This window comes from Podarcis vaucheri (assembly GCF_965113315.1).
Source record: "Podarcis vaucheri genome assembly, chromosome: 3".
In the NCBI taxonomy this organism is placed as follows: Eukaryota; Metazoa; Chordata; class Lepidosauria; order Squamata; family Lacertidae; genus Podarcis; species Podarcis vaucheri.
The window spans coordinates 44,281,588-44,303,132 of record NC_138761.1 but is presented as its reverse complement, the minus strand read 5'-3'; the positions used below and the strand labels follow the sequence as shown (position 1 = coordinate 44,303,132).

Below are 21,545 nucleotides of genomic sequence, written 5' to 3'. Positions count from 1 at the left end.
CCTTGTTGCCCCAAGGAAATGGGGAACACTGCCCTTGCCTGCTGTGCCCATAAATCACCCCCTAATTCGAAAGAAGGGGGTGAGGGCCCTAGGCAGAATGCCCCCGTGTGGACATCGGCTCTCCTGGACGCTGTCTCTGATCGCGCACTAGTTGCAGCAATTTGGAATAATTAATTACAAAAGAAGCAAATGCACATATTTCAAGTGAAGAAGGGGAGTGAAGTCTGCTAATTTAAGTGACCTCTGCGAAAGAAGACGACGGGCTGGAGAAACAGGAATATTTTACGATGAAGATACACCAAAGGCGGGGTATGTTGACAACGGGGCTGAATGGGGGGACGGGACCTTTTTTACTTTCCTTCTATGTGATTTACAAGAACCTCTCCTCATTAGAATCGTTGGTTGAACTGACCCAAGCAGGATGATTAAGGTCTGTGTGGAGATAAACTTTAACCAAAAGTATGCTTTATGGAGACCGAGAAGCAATAAGAGCTTTTGGGAATGGCGCAGCAATTAATTTGGAGTCGCCATCTTGCCACAGGATTTATAGCCGGGAGGAAGAACGGATTTGTTTTCAGACTGCATTCCTAGTGAATCTCCTCAGAGGTTTTGAGAAAGGAGGCAGATTGGTGAAGATTAATGACGCTAAGACTGTTTTGATGTATGGAAGTGATGTTATATGGAAAACGTCTGGATATGGCTACTGGATAAAAAAAAAATATCCACGCAGGATTACAAACTGTTCTAACCAGCTTGCGGAGACTATCAGAGGTCACAAAGCGAAAGGAAAAATATATGAAAATAACAACAAGAGATGTGGAAAAATAATAAGAAAGGACTGGATAGTACTGTGAACATCATAAGGTTAGATTTGTGGACATTAAAACAGCAGTAAGAAGCAAGAAGTTGATTGAATCCCTTCGGAACTTGAAATATGGGTACCCCCAACAAAAATTTAAAATTCGGCTGTGTAATTTGGAATTTATGTAATTTGGTTTGATTTGATGTGATTGGTCGGTTAATAAAAAATTATTCTTAAAAAGAAACTACAAAGACAAACACTTGCACCTCCCCCGTAAACAAAGAACTGAGCCTCAGAAAGACTTAAAAGGAGCAACACTTGCAGCACAGCAAGATGTCATGCTTGCTTTATAAATTCCTCTGGGGTTCAGACTGAGGTCTGGGAGATCTGAGGGTTTCTCATCAGAGTAAGAGAAATGCAGAGTAAAGTGTCCAGCATAAAAAGCTGGGGGTGGGGTGGGGAAAGAGAATCAACTCAATGTTATTCCAATAAGAATCGAAGCAGTTTATGTAAAAAGGTTTTATTTCAAGAAACAGATTATGCTTATGGTTATGTGAAAATTATGAGGTCCCAAAAATAATATATACAATTAATTTATAGGGGGGAAGTAGAAAAAGCTAAAACTGTGAAGCTTTTAAATAATGATTTAGTTTAGTAATTTGAGATCCTTGGTTATGGTGTGCAATACATGCACAGGTGACAGGACTGGCGGTTCTGTTCTTCACATTGTAGCACAGTCCTCAGGTTGCTATTCTCTAAGTCCATGAGATGGCAGATACTGCTCTTTTTTGCAATTCCGTGCTTTTGGACATCTTACGTTTTCTTCATCACACCCCATACTCCTTAAATTCTACACATTCATGAATTGCCAATAAAAGGCTATTCTCTGTATGATGTATTTTAAAGACAACGTTATATTTAAGTCTTTGAAAGGATACAGTTGCATGCTTGTAGAGATCTTCAATATTTTCCAACAAGTAGAGATCAAGTAGTGCCTATAATGCAGAACACACTGAGTCAAGTACAGTATTCCATTTGTTAAAATATTAGAAAATCTTCACCAATCATACTTACATGCAATGTAGGAGGAGGGTATTTTCCTGTTCCTCCATCATCTCTCTGCCACAACTTCACTACGGAATGGCCTAACTGGGAAATCAATCCATCAATCATCAAACAATCAGGGTTCCATTTGCCTCTACAAATAAAAAAAGTTGTGTTTTTTAATAAAAAAAAACTTATTTCCCAGATGTTGAAAGCATATTTACCATTTCTATTCAATGACTGTGCAATTTAGATTTCTCTCACAGAGAGCGAGAAATCTGAAACAAAATTTGAAAACTTGAATTCATTGGAACAGGGATCTCTGTAGGAAACCTTTCAGGCCTGACAGTGACATTCCCTTCTGTATAACCTTCTTGGAGCTGCATGTCAGTGCTGGGTGGGACCAGAGGAAAAAGTGGGTGGGAGAATGAATGCTAATTTTACCTTAGTAAAGTAGCCGAGTTTCTATGCACAAACAGACACATACCCTATTCATCCATCTAGGCAAGCAATAGGTATCCTCAGAGTTCAAGGACACGTTTCAGTCAAAGAGAACATTCAAGTGGCATTTGAATCAGGGTCAGGGAAGGCTATAGCTTGGGAGAGGGCATGTGGCTAGGAAGAGTCCCAAGTGTCATAGACAGTGGAGGAATGTATTTGGTCCCCTGGCCTGAGGCTCCTCACTCTGACTGTAGACGTTCCTTCTGTAAAGCCACTAAAACCAATTTAAGCTTTCCTGAATATAGGAAGCAGCTGGATTTTATTAGGCATAGTTTTTTATTACATGCTACAACAGATCCTGACAGAACAGCTTACAGTTCGACAATATAAGAGAATGGAAGAACAAAAACTGCAGTTAAAGTGCTTGTAGAAGTAATGTTTATATACGGTAAGTATTTTGCAAACAATGAGTGTCCATAGGCAAACATTTTGCAATTTTTGAAATGAAAGCATGTCCCTTAAGCAATCTTGCCTACACCTTGGTGCTTATCTCCCTGATAAAGAAAACCCATAGGCTATGACGTAATTTGAAACCTCATTTACTAAGAGATTACCTTGATAAACGTTCCAGCTTCTGACGACACCCAGCATAAAAATGTTGTATATGCTGATAATTATAGAATGGTTTTGACAACTGCATATCTTCATCTACCGACAAGAGAGAAATGCTCATTTTAGAAACATTGTTGAACAACTAAAAACAGAACACAGAGAAATGATCATCTCTGCATTTTGAGAACAAACAGCCTCAGCCCAGTATACCTGAAGGAGCGTCTCCACCCCCATAGTTCAGCCCGGACACTGAGGTCCAGCGCTGAAGGCCTTCTGGCAGTTCCCTCACTGTGAAAAGTAAGGTTTCAGGGAAGCAGGCAGAGGGCCTTCTCGGTAGCGGCACGCGCCCTGTGGGACGCCCTCCCATCAGATGTCAAGGAAATAAACGATTATCTGATTTTTTTAAGACATCTGAAGGCAGCCCTGTTTAGGAAAGTTTTTAATGTTTGATTCCATTTTTAATATTCTGTTGGGAACCGCCCAGAGTGGCTGGGGAAACCCAGCCAGATGGGCAGGGTATAAATAATAAAATGTCATTGTTGTTGTTGTTGAAAACAGCTGAACTCTACTGAAGCAGAGAAACTACCAGTGTTACCACATTTTTTGAAAACTACCTTTGCAAACCACTTGGCTACTCAAATCACTGAAAAGTATAAATGCTGTATTAGTCAAATTTTAGCCAATGGGATTAGAATTAAAGATAGGCTTGTTCATGTATCAGGTTATTTTGATGCAACTGAGTTGTGTCCGAGAACTGAAATACGATTTTTAAAGGCTTACCTAAACTTTCTGGAAGAAGGCTGGATCGACAGAACCAGATGACCACTTGCACATACAGTGAAAGGAGACTGGTTACAACCTGCTTATTTGTCAGATCTGTAATGCCTGAAAATAAAGCAACAAAGCTGTGTCAGCTTTTAAGCATAATGCATCCTTTTGAAAGCACTGATAGATCACAGCAGATCATTCACTGGTAAACTGTCACAATGCAAACTGCCATCGTCTATCTACTTGGTAGATTAACAGTCTACTTGGGTATGCATTCCTTCTCGCATCTTGGTGAACAGAGTCGTCAATTCTGGCTCTACTTCCCTCCAGACTGATTTTAAAACATACTACTCCCATCCCAAGTACAGCCATAAAAAGATACCAAGCCAACTGTATTAGAAGTTCAAGACCCAGAATTAAAAGTCTAGAAATTCTGAAAAAGCTTTCCTTTAATCTTTTTGGTATAAACATCCTATGATTTTGCAATCAGACACCAGTTATTATTATTAAAATAAAATTTAAAAATAGAGGCCCTCTCTCTTCACCAAGGAGATGAAATTTAAAACAGCTGTAAATGCACATACATAAACTGACTTACGGGGGGGGGGGGATAACATTCCTATTCATTAGAAAGTTACATAAAATGTGCACCTTAGATTGGATCTCATTTACACACCTTTTTCTGTGAGTTCTTGTGCTTCCATTACAAAACAGCTCAAAACAGTGCTAAGGTTGCTAAGAAGTAACTCGCAGTGCTGCAAAGACTGTAGAGTTTGTGGACCAATATAGTTAGATGACCCATCAAATAGTGGGACACCTTTTAAAACAAAGACAAAAATTATGACAATATTAGTTTAAGTGAGTTTAAACATGCTTTCCCTTATCACTAGATGAACAAGTAACCCAGCCCATTTACTAAATATGCTCAACAGAAACTTTCATACCACTAAATCATACTACTTACATAGTCGAACGAAGTCTTCCTTAGTGCTAACCACTTTATTCCATGTCCATTCAAGAACAAAGCGCAAATTAGGGGCAGAATCTGGTTGCTCTTAGAAAGAAAGAAAGAAAAAAGCAGAAGTTATGATAATAAGTTTTACGTGCTAGAGGAAATTTTAATCAAATTGTAAGGCTTTATTTACCTTCAGCGGTCCACTGTTTGATGAAGCTAGTGAGAAGTCCTAAGGAACTAGTTTGGATAGCAGCTGACAATACAGCTTCAAATTGCTCTTCCTAAAACAAAATAATAATAAAAACTCATCAATCACTCCTAATGCTGATTCAAGTATTCTCATGCTTATAATAGGTACAGGTACAGATAAAGGTAAAGGTAAAGGTAAAGGACCCCTGGAATGGAGGGATGTGACTGGGAAAAGATGAAAAAGGAAGAAAAACAGATATCAAAAGGATCCTCACAGTGTCTGGATAGGTCAGTTATTGGTTTACACTGAGAAGCTATTTGAAAATGTGTTTCTAGCCCATAGATATGGAGAAATCTGGAATATGGAAAATAAGTGCTTCCTTCCATAACATTTTGTGGCAAGGCCCCATTTATAAAGTTTTTATGCAGATGTTAAAGGCATGAATACTATATAATACAGTGGTTACATATGCTTCAGGTTACATATGCTTCAGGTTACAGACTCCGCTAACCCAGAAATAGTACCTCGGGTTAAGAACTTTGCTTCAGGATGAGAACAGAAATCGTGTTCTGGCAGTGCAGCAGCAGCAGCGGGAGCCCCATAAGCTAAAGTGGTGTTTCAGGTTAAGAACGGACCTCCGGAACGAATTAAGTACTTAACCCAAGGTACCACTGTACTGGTCAGACAAGGATGTGCATCACCAAATGATCCAGACAGTCAAATAAAATGAGTCCTGAGTGCACACATTTAAGCCTACTTTCATGCATGCCTAGATCAGGAACAATATCTGAATTTAACTAGATTTGGGTGTTTAAAAAGAGAGGCATTGTGAAAACACGACATTTTCTTTTCCGTATTTGTCATGGACGCACCTGGCTCAGACTTGAAGGCTGTACATCGATAAATCTTGGAGAAAGCAAGCCAGCGACAAGACATCTGTTATAACTATCAGGAATGGCTTCATTTAAGGAACCACCAAATTTTTTTAAGAAATGCAATGTCTGTAAATAACAAAACACTATTTATTAAGACAGCAAAAATTAAGCTGTCAGAAGTAAACTGCAAAACACAAGTCATAAAAAAGATTAAACACTCCCTGCCAAAACAAAGGCTGATGAGTAATAGCTATACTTATCACTTTTCCCTATAACCATAAAGGGAAGATTTATAGAATTCATTGTTTTCTTTCTGTGGATAGGAAGGCTAATAAGAATCTTGGAGCCAGGAACTTCTGTGGACTTTTTTGTGTGTTACTGCTCTGGAGTACCATTTTGGCAGCACTCCATAGAGATTCATGGACATTTAATTGGTCTGTACTCAGGGTGTTGCTCCCTGTCGAACCTATGTACTACTGTTGTTAGAGATATACTGGATACAGGAACAAGAACCTTGTGCATGCATGGAAAGCACTCTGAGTACACATAGACACAGGGCACTTGTTTTCTATTCCACCTACAACTTACATAAACTTTCACAGTGGAGGGTCTCCTTGAATAGCCTTTCAAGGTTAGAGGGAAGGATGCATCAGGAAAACCCTATTACGAAGCAGGACTGCTTGCTTCTTCTGCATAAAGCACTCTTATGCATTCTGTTATTCATCTACCCATCATCTTCCAGGGGCAGTGTGCAGAAGTATGAAAATTCACAAAACATATAAATACAGTACAGCATTTCTTTTTAAAAATTCAGGCTAAACGCATAAAGCTAAACAACAACAAAAGGCAGTTTCAACTAAAATTCTATTTAAAATGCTTGGGCAAACAGGTCAGTCTTAAGTCATGAGCAGACTGGTATGGGAAGAGGCACTCCCCTCAGGTGTCTGGGTCCCTATTTAGGGTTTTGAAGGTAAGGACCAGCCTTTAAATTGGACCCAGAGGTGAATAGGCAACCACTAAAATTCTTTCACAACAGGTATAATATGGGCCACCCTAGCTGTACCAGCTGGATTTTTCCACTAACTGAAGCTTCTGGGTCATGTTGAAGGACAGCCACACATATAATACATAACAGTAATCCCACTCAGAGGGTAACCAAAGTGTGAATCACCATGACAAAGCTATCCTGCTGCAAAAATAGTCAAGGTTGGCAAAAGGACTAAAACAGATAAAAGGTGCTCTAGGCAACCAAGGTCACCTGAGCCTCATGTGGTAATTATGGATCAACTAGTATCAACTGTGTATCTGGTCTTTAAGGGGAAGAAAAAAACCTGCCTGAATACCAGTTACTGAGAGATGAGAGCTACCTACATACACTGCCTTCTCACGATTCAGTTTCAGTTCACTGACCTTCATCCCAAGTCATTATTAAGTGCAGAATTGAATGCTTCTGATAAAAGTGTATAGTACGATCAGGTAATCACAATCTGACTTTTGATTGGGAAGGCCTTTGCTTGCTTTCGGTGAACATTCTCGGACACATTAGAATAAAACTGCCATGGTAGAGCTTACTTCTACCAAATGTTATATGCTGATGACTGCCAAAATTAGTAAAAATGTGAACAGGAAAACATCATAATGAGAGCAACAGAGAATTAAAACTTACATCCTTTTGAAATCCTGTGCAAGTGACATGAACAACCCCAGTGTTCAGCAAACAAGTGGCATCTAAAGAATAGAGAATTTCGTTAGACTATATTGCTGCCAGCAACATTAAATAGGTATAATGCTCAATGAGCTGAAAGGTAAGACAAGTTCCTTATTTGCTTCCTATTCTGACAACTTCCAAGCTTTTCTCTAGATACGATTGATGACACAAATTGTGCAAGAGACCCATAGCAATACAGATTAACTATTTTGTAGAGATTTGTTAGAAATGTGCAGATGTGCTTGCAGCCTACATGCTGGGTGAGAGACTGAAAGGGTGTCGAACTTTGGAGCAGAAGTGCTCAACTACATAAGGACCTCTACTTACTATATGCTTAACAGAGGCAGGCACAGCTCGTGTTCAGTAAGGCCCCTCCTTAAGTCTGATTGCATGTTCAACTATCTCACGTCTCCCATTTGCCTACATACAGACTACATGAATGCCTTTTCTAAAATAGTGCAGGGAAAGGTATAAAATACTAGTGCAGTTCACAATATAAAAACACATAAAAAGTTATACAGCCACCATACAAAAGAGTTCACTTTTTCCACCAATGATATTATTGGTAACGACCAATAGGTACCCTGTGACACAAAGACAACCAATTCCATATGAAACTGCAGCAATGTGTTGTTAGCTGGGTAAAGAACTGGATTTTTCTACCTTAAAAATACCAAAAATGAAATGAAGAAAAAATGCTTTCCCCTCAAACTGACATTTGGACCACCTGCAATAGAGCAAGGGCTGTGCATTTTTTGCCTAACAAATCATCTAGAAATTCCCTTCAATTAGTAGCAGTCCTAATTGCTAGAAATGATACACAGAATACAAATTTCATCTCTGAATGTATTCCTGAACATGTTCCTGTAGAACTAATTGATGGTACACATACCAAAGTTATAGGTGCTTGGGTTAAAAAATTGTTCAGGTGGAGGATACGAAGGAGGTACACCACGACTTAAGCTTCGCTCATGTACCAAGACATCCAGAATGTGATGTGGAGAAGTCATGCTCACTACAGCATCCAGGGACCATAATGCAAAATAGGGGCAATTGTGTAGAAATTCCCCAGGCCTTGAGAAAGCAGACCAAAAAAATAATTAGACAAGCTGTTAACATACTAGATATTATTTCTGAAAATCTATGAAGAGAAGCTGCCATTTCTTACCTTAATGAATCTGGCATTTGAGCATGATACCAGCGATTTATGTCAAATATACCTAAATAGGTAGATGGATTGCCTTGACCATATGTGTTTACTTGCCAGCTGAAGACTGATACACTTGTATCAGGTGATATGACTAGGAGGAAGAAAGAGATGGTACTACTATAAAAGTGCTGGCAACTACCAATTACAGCCCAAGAGCAGAAGTTCAGAAACCTTTACTTTATCATTATTTGTTGATACAGCACTGAAAATATTAACCAAAACTTATGTATAAACGCATTTATCACAGAATACTCAATGCAGAATTAGGAGGTTTTTACACAGCATGTTCTCATTCTTAGTTCTAATGTTTAAGTTTTTTAATGCTTGCTGTACCAACCTTCATTAATACCATCTTCTCTGTCAACATGGCTTCGAAATTTCTCTACTGTTTGACAACCGATCAATTTGGTGTTGCTAGTCTGCCCTCTTAAAGAGAAAACTCCACCTGTGAGGTCTAGGCTGTACCTTTCTTCACAGTATTCTAAACCCTGAGGGGGAGGGAAGTAATCACGTTAAGTCAATGTGCAGTCTACAGATTAGTAAGATATTAAGAAGTTCTGTTTTCATAAAAAAGGAATGCTTAAAATTAATATCCCAATTATGACACAGAAGAGTGAGATTAATACAAGATAAAGTGCACAAAAAGGAGGGAAAGACTGATGCCAGTAGCAGTCTTTTTGCTTCGGTTATACATGTTGACAATTTTCACATTTTTTGAAAGGATGTCAAAGACAAAACTGGTTCCACCAAGCACAAAAAGCATATTTAATTATGAGAATAGCCTGAAGGAGCATTCCAACAATGAAAGAGTTCTCCTGGAAAGCTATCCTATGCAGGTATTTTAAATAAAAAGTTGATGTTCAGAGTTGCTTTAGGGACAAAAATATCCTGTCTCAAAGTGGAGCTCTTATTGTATGAGTTCTCATATCCTGTAAAACCTCTTATATGGTACACACTGCAGCATTCCATGAAATAGAAACAGTTTGTGACAACCAATATTAGTCATTCAGAATCCACCCACTGAAATAAATAGGGTCTATTCCTAGTATGACCCACACTGGATATCACTCAGTGAAATTTGCAATATATTCTTAGTAAGTTGTAGACAGAATGATAAGACAAAATCCTCTTGGCATTAACCAACTGGATCAAGTAAACAGAACTAAACACCGTCAAATAAGAGTTAGAAGTAATTTCATTTTTTGACAATCAAAGAAAATTGCTATGAAATATAAATGTGAATGTATTTTTTCCTATATCTTGAAATGTTTCATCAAACAAACATTTAATTATTGCCAGAGAATGTAAAGTTAGCATAGCTCTGGAGATAAACAGGAGAAGGAACCTTTGCAACTCTTCAATTTATACTGTGAAAGTCATTGAAGGAACAAGTATGAAAAACATGCAATGCAAATGGTAACTGAAATATCAAAAATAAGACAGAGGAGGTGTCAAGTCTGAAGCAATACTTAATCAAAGTTAGACCTTTCTGTGAGGTTTCAACAATCCATATGAATTCATGTCAATTTGTTAGGCAAACTGTGCTTGAGCTGTAGTATATGAATATAACAGTATTACGTTTAAATTAAAGCAATATTAAAAGAGGCAAACCCAAGAAAAAAATCACTTTATAATGACAGGATGTCGAAGCACATGACAAACTAGGAAGCATCTGGGGAATTAAGCCCAGGGGAAGAAATAAAACACAAGCACAAAAGTTCTTTTTAAGCTAGCCAGAATGCTTGGGGCACTGTTAAAAAACAAAGCCAGAACTCATACAATCAGTGAGTGACAGGCAATAAAAATACCTGCTCAAAACACAAGTAGATAAATCCAGGAATTTGTTTTGGCTTTTTATGACAGTACCTGAGCCTCAAACAAACTAGAATAGAAGTAATGACTTTTGCATACAGGACAAGTTGATCATTTACATGAAGCATTGTTACAGACAATTCAAATCACTATAAAGAGATCACTGAAACTGCTTCCACGTGTTTGTTCTTCACAGGTGTCTCAAGTCTGGAAGCTGTTCACCAAAAGAAAAGTCTTTGGCTAGTGCCATGAGCTCCATTTCATGTAGTAACTGACTACATACACCTTCAGGTAGTATCCTAAGGATTATTTTCCACATATTTGGCTTCTTATAGATTCAATGCCAGGAGCACTCACAATGGGTGGCAGGAAAGAAAGCTAATTTACACCTATTTTTAAGCCAATTGCATTATATTATTGTGCATACAAGTTTCATTTTATCATTTCATTTTTTAAGAATGCAAACTCAATGATACAAGCACACTCCAGATTTGTTAATTGGATTAATAAAGAGCAAATGTAGTGAACATTTAAGAATTAAAAGCTGAGGAAATGTCTTCTGAAACATAAATACATCTCTCTCTCTCTGAAACTAAACTCAAACTGATTACATCAATTTTATCAGTGCCATTAGGACATCTCTACATATTTGTACATCTGTAGCACAGTAATACAGTGGTACCTCGCAAGACGAATGCCTCGAAGACGGAAAACCCGCAAGACGAAAGGGTTTTCCGTTTGCGAGTTGCTTCGCAAAACGAATTTCCCTATGGGCTTGCTTCGCAAGACGAAAGCCCATAGGGAAATCTCCGGGGACCTCTTTTAAATGCTGGTGGTGGGGAGCAAAGCCTTTCCCCCCCTCCGGCCTTCAGAAGAGGTCCAGGAAGGCCGGCGGGGGCCGAAAGGCTTTGCTCCCCACCGCCAGCATTTTAAAAGCAGTCCGGGATAGCAGGGAAGAGCTTCCCGCTATCGCGGACGGCTTTTGAAGGCAGGCGGGGGGAGCAAAGACTTTCGCCCCCCGCCCGCCTTCAGAAGAGGTCCTGGACCTCTTCTGAAGGCCGGCGGGGGGCGAAAGTCTTTGCTCCCCCCTGCCTGCCTTCCAGGGAGAGCGGAGAAAGGCAGCGCGTTTCTCCGCTGTCCCGGACGGCTTTTGAAGGCACCTCTTCTGAAGCCTGCATCCCGAAGCAGGGGGTGAGCTGCGGAGCCCGCCCCCTGCTTGGGGGAGATGCCGGCAAGCCTTGCATGCAAGGCTCGAGGCGGCAGCCTGCATCCCAAAGCAGGGGGTGAGCTGCGGAGCCCGCCCCCTGCTTGGGGGAGATGCCGGCAAGCCTTGCATGCAAGGCTCGAGGCGGCAGCCTGCATCCCGAAGCAGGGGGTGAGCTGCGGAGCCCGCCCCCTGCTTGGGGGAGATGCCGGCAAGCCTTGCATGCAAGGCTCGAGGCGGCAGCCTGCATCCCGAAGCAGGGGGTGAGCTGCGGAGCCCGCCCCCTGCTTGGGGGAGATGCCGGCAAGCCTCGTGTGCAAGGCTTGGGGTGGCAGCCTGCATCCCGAAGCAGGGGGTGAGCTGCGCAGCCCATCCTCTGCTTCGGGGAGATGCCGGCAAGCCTTGCATGCAAGGCTCGAGGCGGCAGCCTGCATCCCGAAGCAGGGGGTGAGCTGCGGAGCCCGCCCCCTGCTTGGGGGAGATGCCGGCAAGCCTCGTGCGCAAGGCTTGGGGCGGCAGTCTGCATCCCGAAGCAGGGGGTGAGCTGCGGAGCCCGCCCCCTGCTTGGGGGAGATGCCGGCAAGCCTTGCATGCAAGGCTCGAGGCGGCAGCCTGCATCCCGAAGCAGGGGGTGAGCTGCGGAGCCCGCCCCCTGCTTGGGGGAGATGCCGGCAAGCCTTGCATGCAAGGCTCGAGGCGGCAGCCTGCATCCCGAAGCAGGGGGTGAGCTGCGGAGCCCGCCCCCTGCTTGGGGGAGATGCCGGCAAGCCTTGCATGCAAGGCTCGAGGCGGCAGCCTGCATCCCGAAGCAGGGGGTGAGCTGCGGAGCCCGCCCCCTGCTTGGGGGAGATGCCGGCAAGCCTCGTGTGCAAGGCTTGGGGCGGCAGCCTGCAGCCCGAAGCAGGGGGTGAGCTGCGCAGCCCGTCCTCTGCTTCGGGGAGATGCCGGCAAGCCAGGACCTCTTCTGAAGGCGGGCGGGGGGCAAAAGTCTTTGTCCCCCCTGCCTGCCTTCCCAGGGGCTTTTAAATCGCCCCGGACAGCGGAGAAGTCCTCCGCTGTCCGGGGCGATTTTAAAATGCCGCCCGCCAGCATTTTAAGATCGCCCCGGACAGCGGAGAAGTCCTCCGCTGTCCCGGGGTTTTTAAAAATGCTGGGGGTGGGAAGAAAAGCCCTTGACCCCCCCCCCCAGCCTTCAGAAGAGATCCGGGGACAGACTGTCCCCGGACCTGGTCTGAAGGTGGTTTCCCTAGGAACGCATTAATTGATTTTCAATGCATTCCTATGGGAAACTGTGCATCGCAAGACGAAAAAACCGCAAGACGAAGAGACTTGCGGAACGAATTAATTTTGTCTTGCGAGGCACCACTGTAAATACTATCTAATCTCTGATGAATGGAGTAAAATCTTAAAATCTAAAGTATTCCCCTATTAGCAAGATTACGGGTGGACTACATATTTAGAACCCAGTTGTAGTTTTAGAGAACACCAGTTCAAGTAAAGCAGTATTGAATTTTAGTATATACAAATACTTTACCTCATACATGATTTGTCCTGATGCCAAACGCCTTCTGTCACTGAAAGCCAACTGCAGTAGATGTAAACTAACAATATCCCCTTCACTAGAAAGAAACAAGTTAAGAGTTTAGTATAAAACCTAGGCACCTTTGTTATTTGTCAGGTAATACTACTTAATATAGTTACTATAGAATATTTTAAAACACAGCTGTTATATAATAAATATTCCTAATGTTATGCTTTAAACCAAAAGAAATGCCAAGTCTCTGACCAGAAAAACTGCTGAAAAACTTTGTTATGCAACTGTAGCAAAGAGAACTCTGATTAGACAAATTTTAAAAGTCCTCTAAAACAACCTGCAGTTTAAATGGAGTAGAGGTAATTGGATAGTGGTTTAGTACAGAGGTAGAAACAACAGCAAGTCTACAGACACCTCTTTAAAGCAACAGAACCATTTGTAAACAGTTATTAAACTAAGTATTGTTATGTAACCAACTAAGTACTGTTATATAACCATAGCCAACCTGAAAATAAACCTATTATTTTTTATCACAGTAAACTTTAGTAAGCTTTAACAGAATTTGTTAACTTTCAAACCATAGCCTCCTAGTTTGCTCGTGACATGCCTATATTGGCATGGCCTCTGTGACATGTGCATAGAAATAGTCCAGTCTAATCTATATGGACATTTCGTTAATCACATAGATTCATTCCACTGAATTGATGGAAAACCCTTGCATACAAGAGAGATCTGCAGACACTTTTACATCCCCATAGCAATCAAGAATCAGGCATATTATCACTGGAACACTTAAAATCTAAAGTAGTGTCTAAAACATTCCACAAAGACTGTAGTATTCCATTTGTAACAAATCCAACTTTCCTAGTATACAGGTTCTCAGTAACTATGATGAATCATTCATTATTAAATGATTCTAAATATTTTCTGCAAGATTCACAGATATAGCTAAACATTTTGAATTCCGTTTCCAAAATAATTATTAATTCAATCACCATCAAATTATTTTATCATATTTCACAGGCAGAAGTCAAACACATGAATCTTACCATGGAAGTTCCCTAGCTTTTGTTACCAAGACCTTAATTCTGGACTTGTACTCAATTTACTTCTGCTTTGAAAATAGTTATTACAGAACATGGGTGGGGAACAGAGACCTGTGGGGCTGGCTACAACCTCTGAAGCCATACAAATGTTTTTTCAAGCCTAATTGTGACAGGGTGGTCTATCTCATAGCTAGGGGTGGATTTAACCCCTCTGTGTACTGTGACCACCTGGCAAAAACAGCCCCCAATACTGCAACTAACTTTGAAAACAGCTTTTTACTGGTGCAAATGGAAGGGTTAACTCTTCCCTTTCCTGCTGTAGTCTTCATAAAGATCATCCCACTTTTTAAAATCTTGGGGAAGGGAGCAATGAGAATCTGTACTGCGTGAGCTCTTGATAGCAGGAGAGTGAGATTATCACAACCACTCTTATTTTGGCCTCTGTTACTGTTGGCAAACAGCACCCCAGATGGTTAGGTCAAGAGATAATGCAGCTCTCAAGCATTAAAAGTTCCTTATGCTTGCTACAGAAGGCTTTGGTAAAGGATTTCATTCTGACCAGAAGATTAAGTACTAGAATGTAGAACTAGATTGACCGTGCAGGAATAAGCAAAGCCTTGCAAGCAAAACAAGTTAAGACTTAACTTACATACAATTTATTATCTTGACAATAGCCAGCTACTATTTTCTAAATTTGTCAGAATGCCTATACATACCTTTCTTGTGTTGACTGAACAGCCCACAAGTAACAACAATTGCGAGGATCATTTTCAGGTTCTTGAAAAGTAACAGTGTACACAGGAATTCTACCTCCTTCTAACTGGGAGTGGTATCTAAATGGGTAGAGGAGAAAGGTAGGTGGATAAAACTGTGTAAATCCGTTGATTGTTATGCATTTAGTAATTTAACCGCTTTTTGTTTTGTATTGAATATGCATCTAACTGATGTACTTTTATTCCATAATCCAATATTTTATGATCAGTACACAAACTATCAACACATCCATTCAGTTTATTTCATTAATGAAATACTGCACTTTTCAGATACATATACTCACTCTTTCTTCAAACTTTTCATATTCCACAGTGAGAGATATCCATCAGAAAACCCCACAACTAACTGGTTGCTCCTGTGTATGTATGAAAGAGTAGTCACAGGAGTTCCTGATGGGTTCAATAACTGGAAACAAAGATGGCGTCCTTTCCTTGTTATAGCTTCCCTTATTTGGGGGATTTCAGGAGGGATTCCAGTGATGACTTCTAGATCTGTATATGAAAGTATGCAACACAAACACACAATGCCATGCTTTAAAGTAGCTACCCTTTAAAATGTTAGTTCAGAGTGTCAAGCAGCCACTACACAGTTAGTTCAATTGAGGAATGTACATGTAAAAAGTTCCCTATCCCATTAGTTTTCATTCATACTGTATTATTTATTTTGTTTTTCATTTGTCAGAACTGTATTTATTCATTAGTTCATTTGTTTTTCCATATATGTCAAATTGAAGATCCAGCCATTATTATATATAGTCTAACTCTGGATGCATACCTCTAGTTAGTGTTTCTTAATATACGGACAGTTTTTGATAAATTGTTCACATCAATATCTGCTCCAGTATCTGAATAAGCACATATCACAAACTGAAGGTTCACAATATAACAATCCCAAAATAAAATTTGTCTTTTAGCTAGGTTCTTGAAGAAACAAGGAGGTCACTGTATCGTGCCCCCTAATTTTGGCATAGATTTCAGCAGCAGCAAAAAGTGTTTGCTTAGTAAGCCAACCAAAATTTGTGGAAATTCCTCCCCATGATTGCAAAAGAAGACTCCCAGGTGCTTTCAGTGCCAACAAAGGTTATACATGCTTTAGATGAACTTCAAGTCAGTCGTACTCTGACTTGACTATTCTACTGCAGCAAAACTGAAAGCCTAAATCCATTCATCCAAACATCCAGCCTAGAGAACTGATACAGTGAACCTACTGTTCTGCCCCACCATCCATGGCAACTACAGTGAAATTACCTAAACCTCAGATTTTCTATAGCCCAAAAGGATATGCACTTTATAGGTTGACAGATCAAAGCCAGCTATCCTATTGTAGATCAGCAGAGACTGAACTCTAGCAATACAGGCATACTGTACTTCCTAGCCCACTTATCACTGGATGTTGTATTTACTAAAATATGTGAAATGGCACACACATTGTGATCAGATGCCAAGGCATGGTATGTTTTAACCATTATTTAAGCAATCCAAAAGTCATCTCACATATTTAAAAACTAGTCATGTATTGCTTCTCCAAAGCTTGGCTCCCCCCACCCCTCGTGTCTCTGCAGCTTGGCAAACATCTGGAGCAAGGTTGCCAAACAAATGAAAGTTAAGCAAGATTGCTGGATCTGGATATTATACAAAATTATGGTTTAAATAATTCATGGTTTGCAAGTCAACAACAAAACATAACTTAACAGTTTGGTGCCAGAAAACCAACTATATTTAGATTGATTGGCTGAATTTGGACATTCAGAGTAACTGCTTTGGCTGGACATACAATGGACTGTGTGAAAATCAGGTCACTATCTAGGAAACTTAACTCTTGTTTTTCAATAATCAAGCAATATTACAAGGAAAAATTAACTGAATTTACCAGATGCCTCTATTTCATTCTGGCTACATGATAAGTCATCCAGACATAGATCAATCAGGAGGACATGCCCAACATCTGTAACCACAGCAGCCACACCGAACAGCCACCTGAGACACTGGTGCAAGTGTTGCGTTGTCAAGCTGGCTCCTCCATGGTTAATTATGGGTTCAATGGCAGTAACCTAGGAAAAAACTGAGTATTACTTAAGATATTTGACAAATTGCAAGGTAAGCAACATGAATTCCATTTAATTTTTGTATTTAGTCCAGTTCTACCACCCAGCATTGCAATCCCAGGTATAAGGATTTTGTCATGGCTCCATCCATTACTTAGCATTCCCAGAATTATTAAGTTTACCCCCCCTTTTTTTTTTTACATTTATATCCCACCTTTCCTCCAAGGAGTTCAAGGCAGCGAACATGGTTCTTGCTCTCCCAATTTTATTCCCACAACCACCCTGTGCTGAGAGACAGTGACAGGTCAAAGGTCACCCAGTGAGCATCATGACCAACCAGGGATCTGAAACCTGGCCTCCCAGGTCCTAGTCCAACACCTAACCACTACACTGGCTTTTTTTGTTATTCATACTAAGGATTTTTGCCCAGCAACTGGGTATTATTGAATTGTTCCATCTCTCATGTCAAGCAGAGGGTGCAACTTCAGCCACAGATACATTAATAAGTCCTGGAAAACAATTTAAATACGTTTTTTAGTTTATCAGTAAAAATGTATTGGTCAGATAAGTATCATCCAAGTAGTTATATTGAGTACTAAATTTTTAAAAGCTTTTAACTCTGGCCAACTTTTAAAAGGTATTCATGCTATGAGACTATTTTACCATCCTAGGTTATTGTCTGAACTATTATATGCACCTTTTCAGTTAGCAGAAGAAAAGCTGTCTTCAAAGGAAAGCAAGTTTTCCTGAGTTCCAAATAATTTTTGAAGCTAATGAGATTTGATGCACTGTTAAAACACAAGCCATTGTGCTATAGAGAACTCTTTTTGGACAGAACACAATTGCTCATTGAAATGCCTCACAAATTCAACACTATCTGTACTCTGCTTGTCTTTGAAGACCTGAATTAACCCCCCTCCCTTAAAAAATAAAAGCTTCCTGATGTTGGAGCACAGAACTCTGCATAAAAGCTTGGACATTTCTTCACAGAAACATTTCTATTTAAAAGCCTTTACACACAACTGCTGCTTTAAAAGATAAAACCAAGGAACATAAATGACCAGAATAAACATTTTACACTTGTGAGAACTGTAGCCTTTAGTCTATTTTATTAAGATTATTCAGAGGCCCTCAAAGTGGGATTAAGACCGTGTCTCTGGCTCATTGTAGAAAAAGTGCAGACATCTCATATTTGAAAGTGAGATCTCCATGTCCTTGCATGCAAGATCCCATCCCAACAAGACAGACTATTTGAGAATTACTTGGATTCAGGGGAGAACATTATACTGCCACAAAGAAAATGTATCCTCAAAGTACTACTGACTTATTATTTAAGGTTATTCAGCAGAAAAGTACTTTTCGTACTTACTGGTGTTCTCCAGCATTTTAAGAGCTGACAAATGCTGGAGATATGACAGATTTCAAGTGACAGCAGCAAGCACTAAAAATTGATTCTTTTGGGATATTGAGTAGATCAGGTCATTATAAAATATTGCAGGCCACTGAACCATGGAATAAGAGTACAATTAGAGTCACAGAATGATAATGACAAAAATGCTTAGGATCAAGCAAAAAGTCTGAAAATTATTATTGACAAAGAATATGGCTAAAATTCTCAGCACTCAGGCCTAGAGATTACCACCAAGAGATATTTACTTCCATTCCACAAGGTTAAAACAGATTACTGTAATCAATAAATTTACAAGTTTCCATTCTGACTTCTATCAATTCTTCCCGAGCCTCAAATCAAAAATATTTGGATGTGCCTGGAGATAAGAATTCACCCCATTTGACTATTTGGCTTCATATTTTTGAAACCTCTCTGAATACTCTTTATTAACATCTTCCCAGTCCTTAAATTTATACTGATTTCCTTGAACACACACTTGAATAATGAGCTTAAAAGAAATTTGGCCCAGAAAAATCTCAAAAGAACTATGATATGCCACTCAAAGTCTGGCTTGCAGTTCAGAGAATTAAGGAGAAATCACAAACAAAATTCATGTAATATCAAAATGAAGCACGGTACATTTTTGCAGATTAGAGATACACAACCATGACTCTCTTGTAAGTGGCTGTGGAAATGGAAAATACGATGCGCTTGCAGATGTTTGCTTACTATCTGCAACAGGAACCTCCAGGCTCCGAGCTTTCAGCATCAACACTGTGGACACAATTGACCTAAATATATTTGTTCTAGAAGCTCAAGTGCCAAGAATGCCAAATATTTTAATGATCGGGTTTAATACAAATTTGGACTGCAGATGACCAAATATACACCAGAGAACAGCTCACCATTTGAATTTTGTTTTCCATTGCCATACGTTAATGCTTCTCTGCTCATAAATTTTTACTTTGGTCTCTGAACCCAAATATTATCTAAACTAAGTATATAGAAAACAATGCATATAAGATATTTTACCTGTGGCATAGGTTAAGAGAACATTGTTTATGCAGGTTATCCCAAACCCAGGGCAATAGATAGCATTCTCATTTTGAACAGGCCATACAAATAAAGCAATGCAGTACCAAGGATATACTGGGGTGCATCCAACCTAGTACAACTCTGAGGAAGTCTCAAGCTCGGGAATTTTTCAATGCCTATCCACACTGTATAGCAGCGTCCCAAAGAACCTCTCCTTAGGGAAAGCATGAGAGTTGCTATGAACTTAGGAAGTTCCTTAATACAAAGTAAGGTCATCTATCCAAACAGTTTAGTATTGCCTATGCTGACTGGAAGCAACACCCCAGGGTTTCAGACAGGGTTATCTCCAGTCTATGTTCCACCAAGAGCTGCATTTCCAGTTTCACTAAGCGCTTGGCCTGCTTAATGCCCTCATCCTTGGTACTACTACACTCATGCAACTGATTTCCCAAATCCTATTAAAGGATCTTAAACTGCCTTTCACTTGCTGAGAAAAGGGGGAGTTTGTCTAATCACTGTGAAGATAAGACCTGGATTTCAGTTTTAAAGGGTATCACTAAGATGTAGGGGAGAATTTGGTTTAATGCCAACAGCAATCAAATTATAAATAATATCTAAAGTATACAACAAAGCAAAAGTCTTGATTTTTATATTTAAAGCCATGTATGTACCCTTCCAGGAAGAACAACTGCTTTGACGACTCTTGATATTCCAAGGTCATACAAACACAGAACACTTCCTTCTGCTTCTTCCAAGCCAATTAGTAGTCCAGTTCTTTTTTGCCAGGAAAACTCTTTCACTGCAAGGATAGTGGGAGGCTGTTCAGTCACTCCACTAAAATGGTATGCAGACAGCCGTTCTCCAGTGACTGGGTTTACTACCTCAAGCTGAGGCCCACAAGCCAAGCAGGCCAGTCCACTCCGTCCTAGAAAAAAAAGAAGAAATATACATAAGTAACAGGAAAAATGTGGAGGCATTATTGTAAACCTGGGATCTGGAAAGAAGGGCTGAAGAAGAAAAGTATATTTCCTAATAAACATACTCAAAAATAATGCATATATTGCATCTGCGGATGAAAGGTATATACAATTATTACACTGGGCAACAATTTTTTACTTTTTGAATGTTGTCTAGATTTCTACAACTGATTTAGGGTATTTTTGCACTGCTGAATCAGGAAATGGCATCTGTTTCTCTCCATCAGGTCAGGTTTACTGTAAATTGAATGGTGGGCATTGATAAAGGTAAGTACACATAAATTGCATGTTGCTTCACCATTTTTCAAACTTCAGGGCTTGAACTTCCGTTTCTTGGAACTCCTGGAATGCTCAGCGGCAGGGAGGTCTCTCTTCAGAGTCCAACAGTAGTCAGTCATCATGACTGCGTCCAAGCGACCCTGATACCTGGTCTCCATCTCTTTCATGTCCTGATGGAATCTCTCCCCCGCTCGTCACTCATTGAACCCAGGTTCTCAGGAAACCGGTCCATATGTGAAAATAGGTAGTGCATCTTGACGCTCATGTTGCAGCCCAGGTTTCTGAAAGCAGTCAGCATGTTGTTGACAAGTTCTGCGTAGTTTCTGGCCTTATTGTTGCCAAGAAACTTCTTCACTACCAGAACAAATGCCTTCCAGCTTCCAGTTCCACGTCGTTCATTGAGTTTCCGAACTCTGGATCTCTGATGAGCTGACGGATCTGAGGACCGTCAAAGATGCCAGCTTTCAATTTCTCCATGGTCAATCCTGGAAAAGCCTGGCACAAGTAAGTGAAGCAGTCACCATCCTTGTCCAGAGCCTTGGTGAACTGCTTGATTAAGCCGAGCTTGATGTGCAGCGGTGGGAAGAGTATTCTGTCTCTGTCCACCAGAGGGTTGTTGATGACGTTCCTTTTTCTGCAAGGCACCAATTACTCCCGCACAGGCCAGTCCTTCTTCGTGTAACACTGAGCACGGTCCCTACTATCCCACATGCACAGAAAACATGGGTACTTGGTGAAGCCAGACTGTTGTCCCAACAAAAAGTTTACTATCTTCAGGTCAACACAAATAAACCACTTATGCTGATCATAACCAATTTTCTCCAGCACATACTTCACCGCTTCAT

The 21,545-nt window shown here is 40.4% G+C and overlaps 1 protein-coding gene across 3 annotated transcripts in view; it reads right to left on the bottom strand.

Moving 5' to 3' along the window:
- The window catches only part of AHCTF1 (AT-hook containing transcription factor 1), a 56,967-nt gene that overhangs the window by 19,187 nt on the left and 16,235 nt on the right, over window positions 1-21,545 (bottom strand). For all 3 annotated transcript variants that reach the window (XM_082214949.1, XM_082214947.1, XM_082214948.1), the window contains exons 3-19: window positions 20,116-20,369; window positions 16,845-17,025; window positions 15,259-15,466; window positions 14,918-15,034; window positions 13,156-13,240; window positions 8,943-9,093; window positions 8,564-8,696; window positions 8,288-8,469; window positions 7,354-7,415; window positions 5,685-5,813; window positions 4,813-4,903; window positions 4,632-4,721; window positions 4,344-4,484; window positions 3,680-3,784; window positions 2,902-2,995; window positions 1,877-2,000; window positions 1,741-1,797 (exon numbers count right to left, since the gene is read on the bottom strand). In XM_082214949.1, coding sequence (XP_082071075.1) covers window positions 1,741-1,797; window positions 1,877-2,000; window positions 2,902-2,995; window positions 3,680-3,784; window positions 4,344-4,484; window positions 4,632-4,721; window positions 4,813-4,903; window positions 5,685-5,813; window positions 7,354-7,415; window positions 8,288-8,469; window positions 8,564-8,696; window positions 8,943-9,093; window positions 13,156-13,240; window positions 14,918-15,034; window positions 15,259-15,466; window positions 16,845-17,025; window positions 20,116-20,369 — 2,204 coding nt within the window. The remainder of the gene's footprint in view (window positions 1-1,740; window positions 1,798-1,876; window positions 2,001-2,901; window positions 2,996-3,679; window positions 3,785-4,343; window positions 4,485-4,631; window positions 4,722-4,812; window positions 4,904-5,684; window positions 5,814-7,353; window positions 7,416-8,287; window positions 8,470-8,563; window positions 8,697-8,942; window positions 9,094-13,155; window positions 13,241-14,917; window positions 15,035-15,258; window positions 15,467-16,844; window positions 17,026-20,115; window positions 20,370-21,545) is intronic.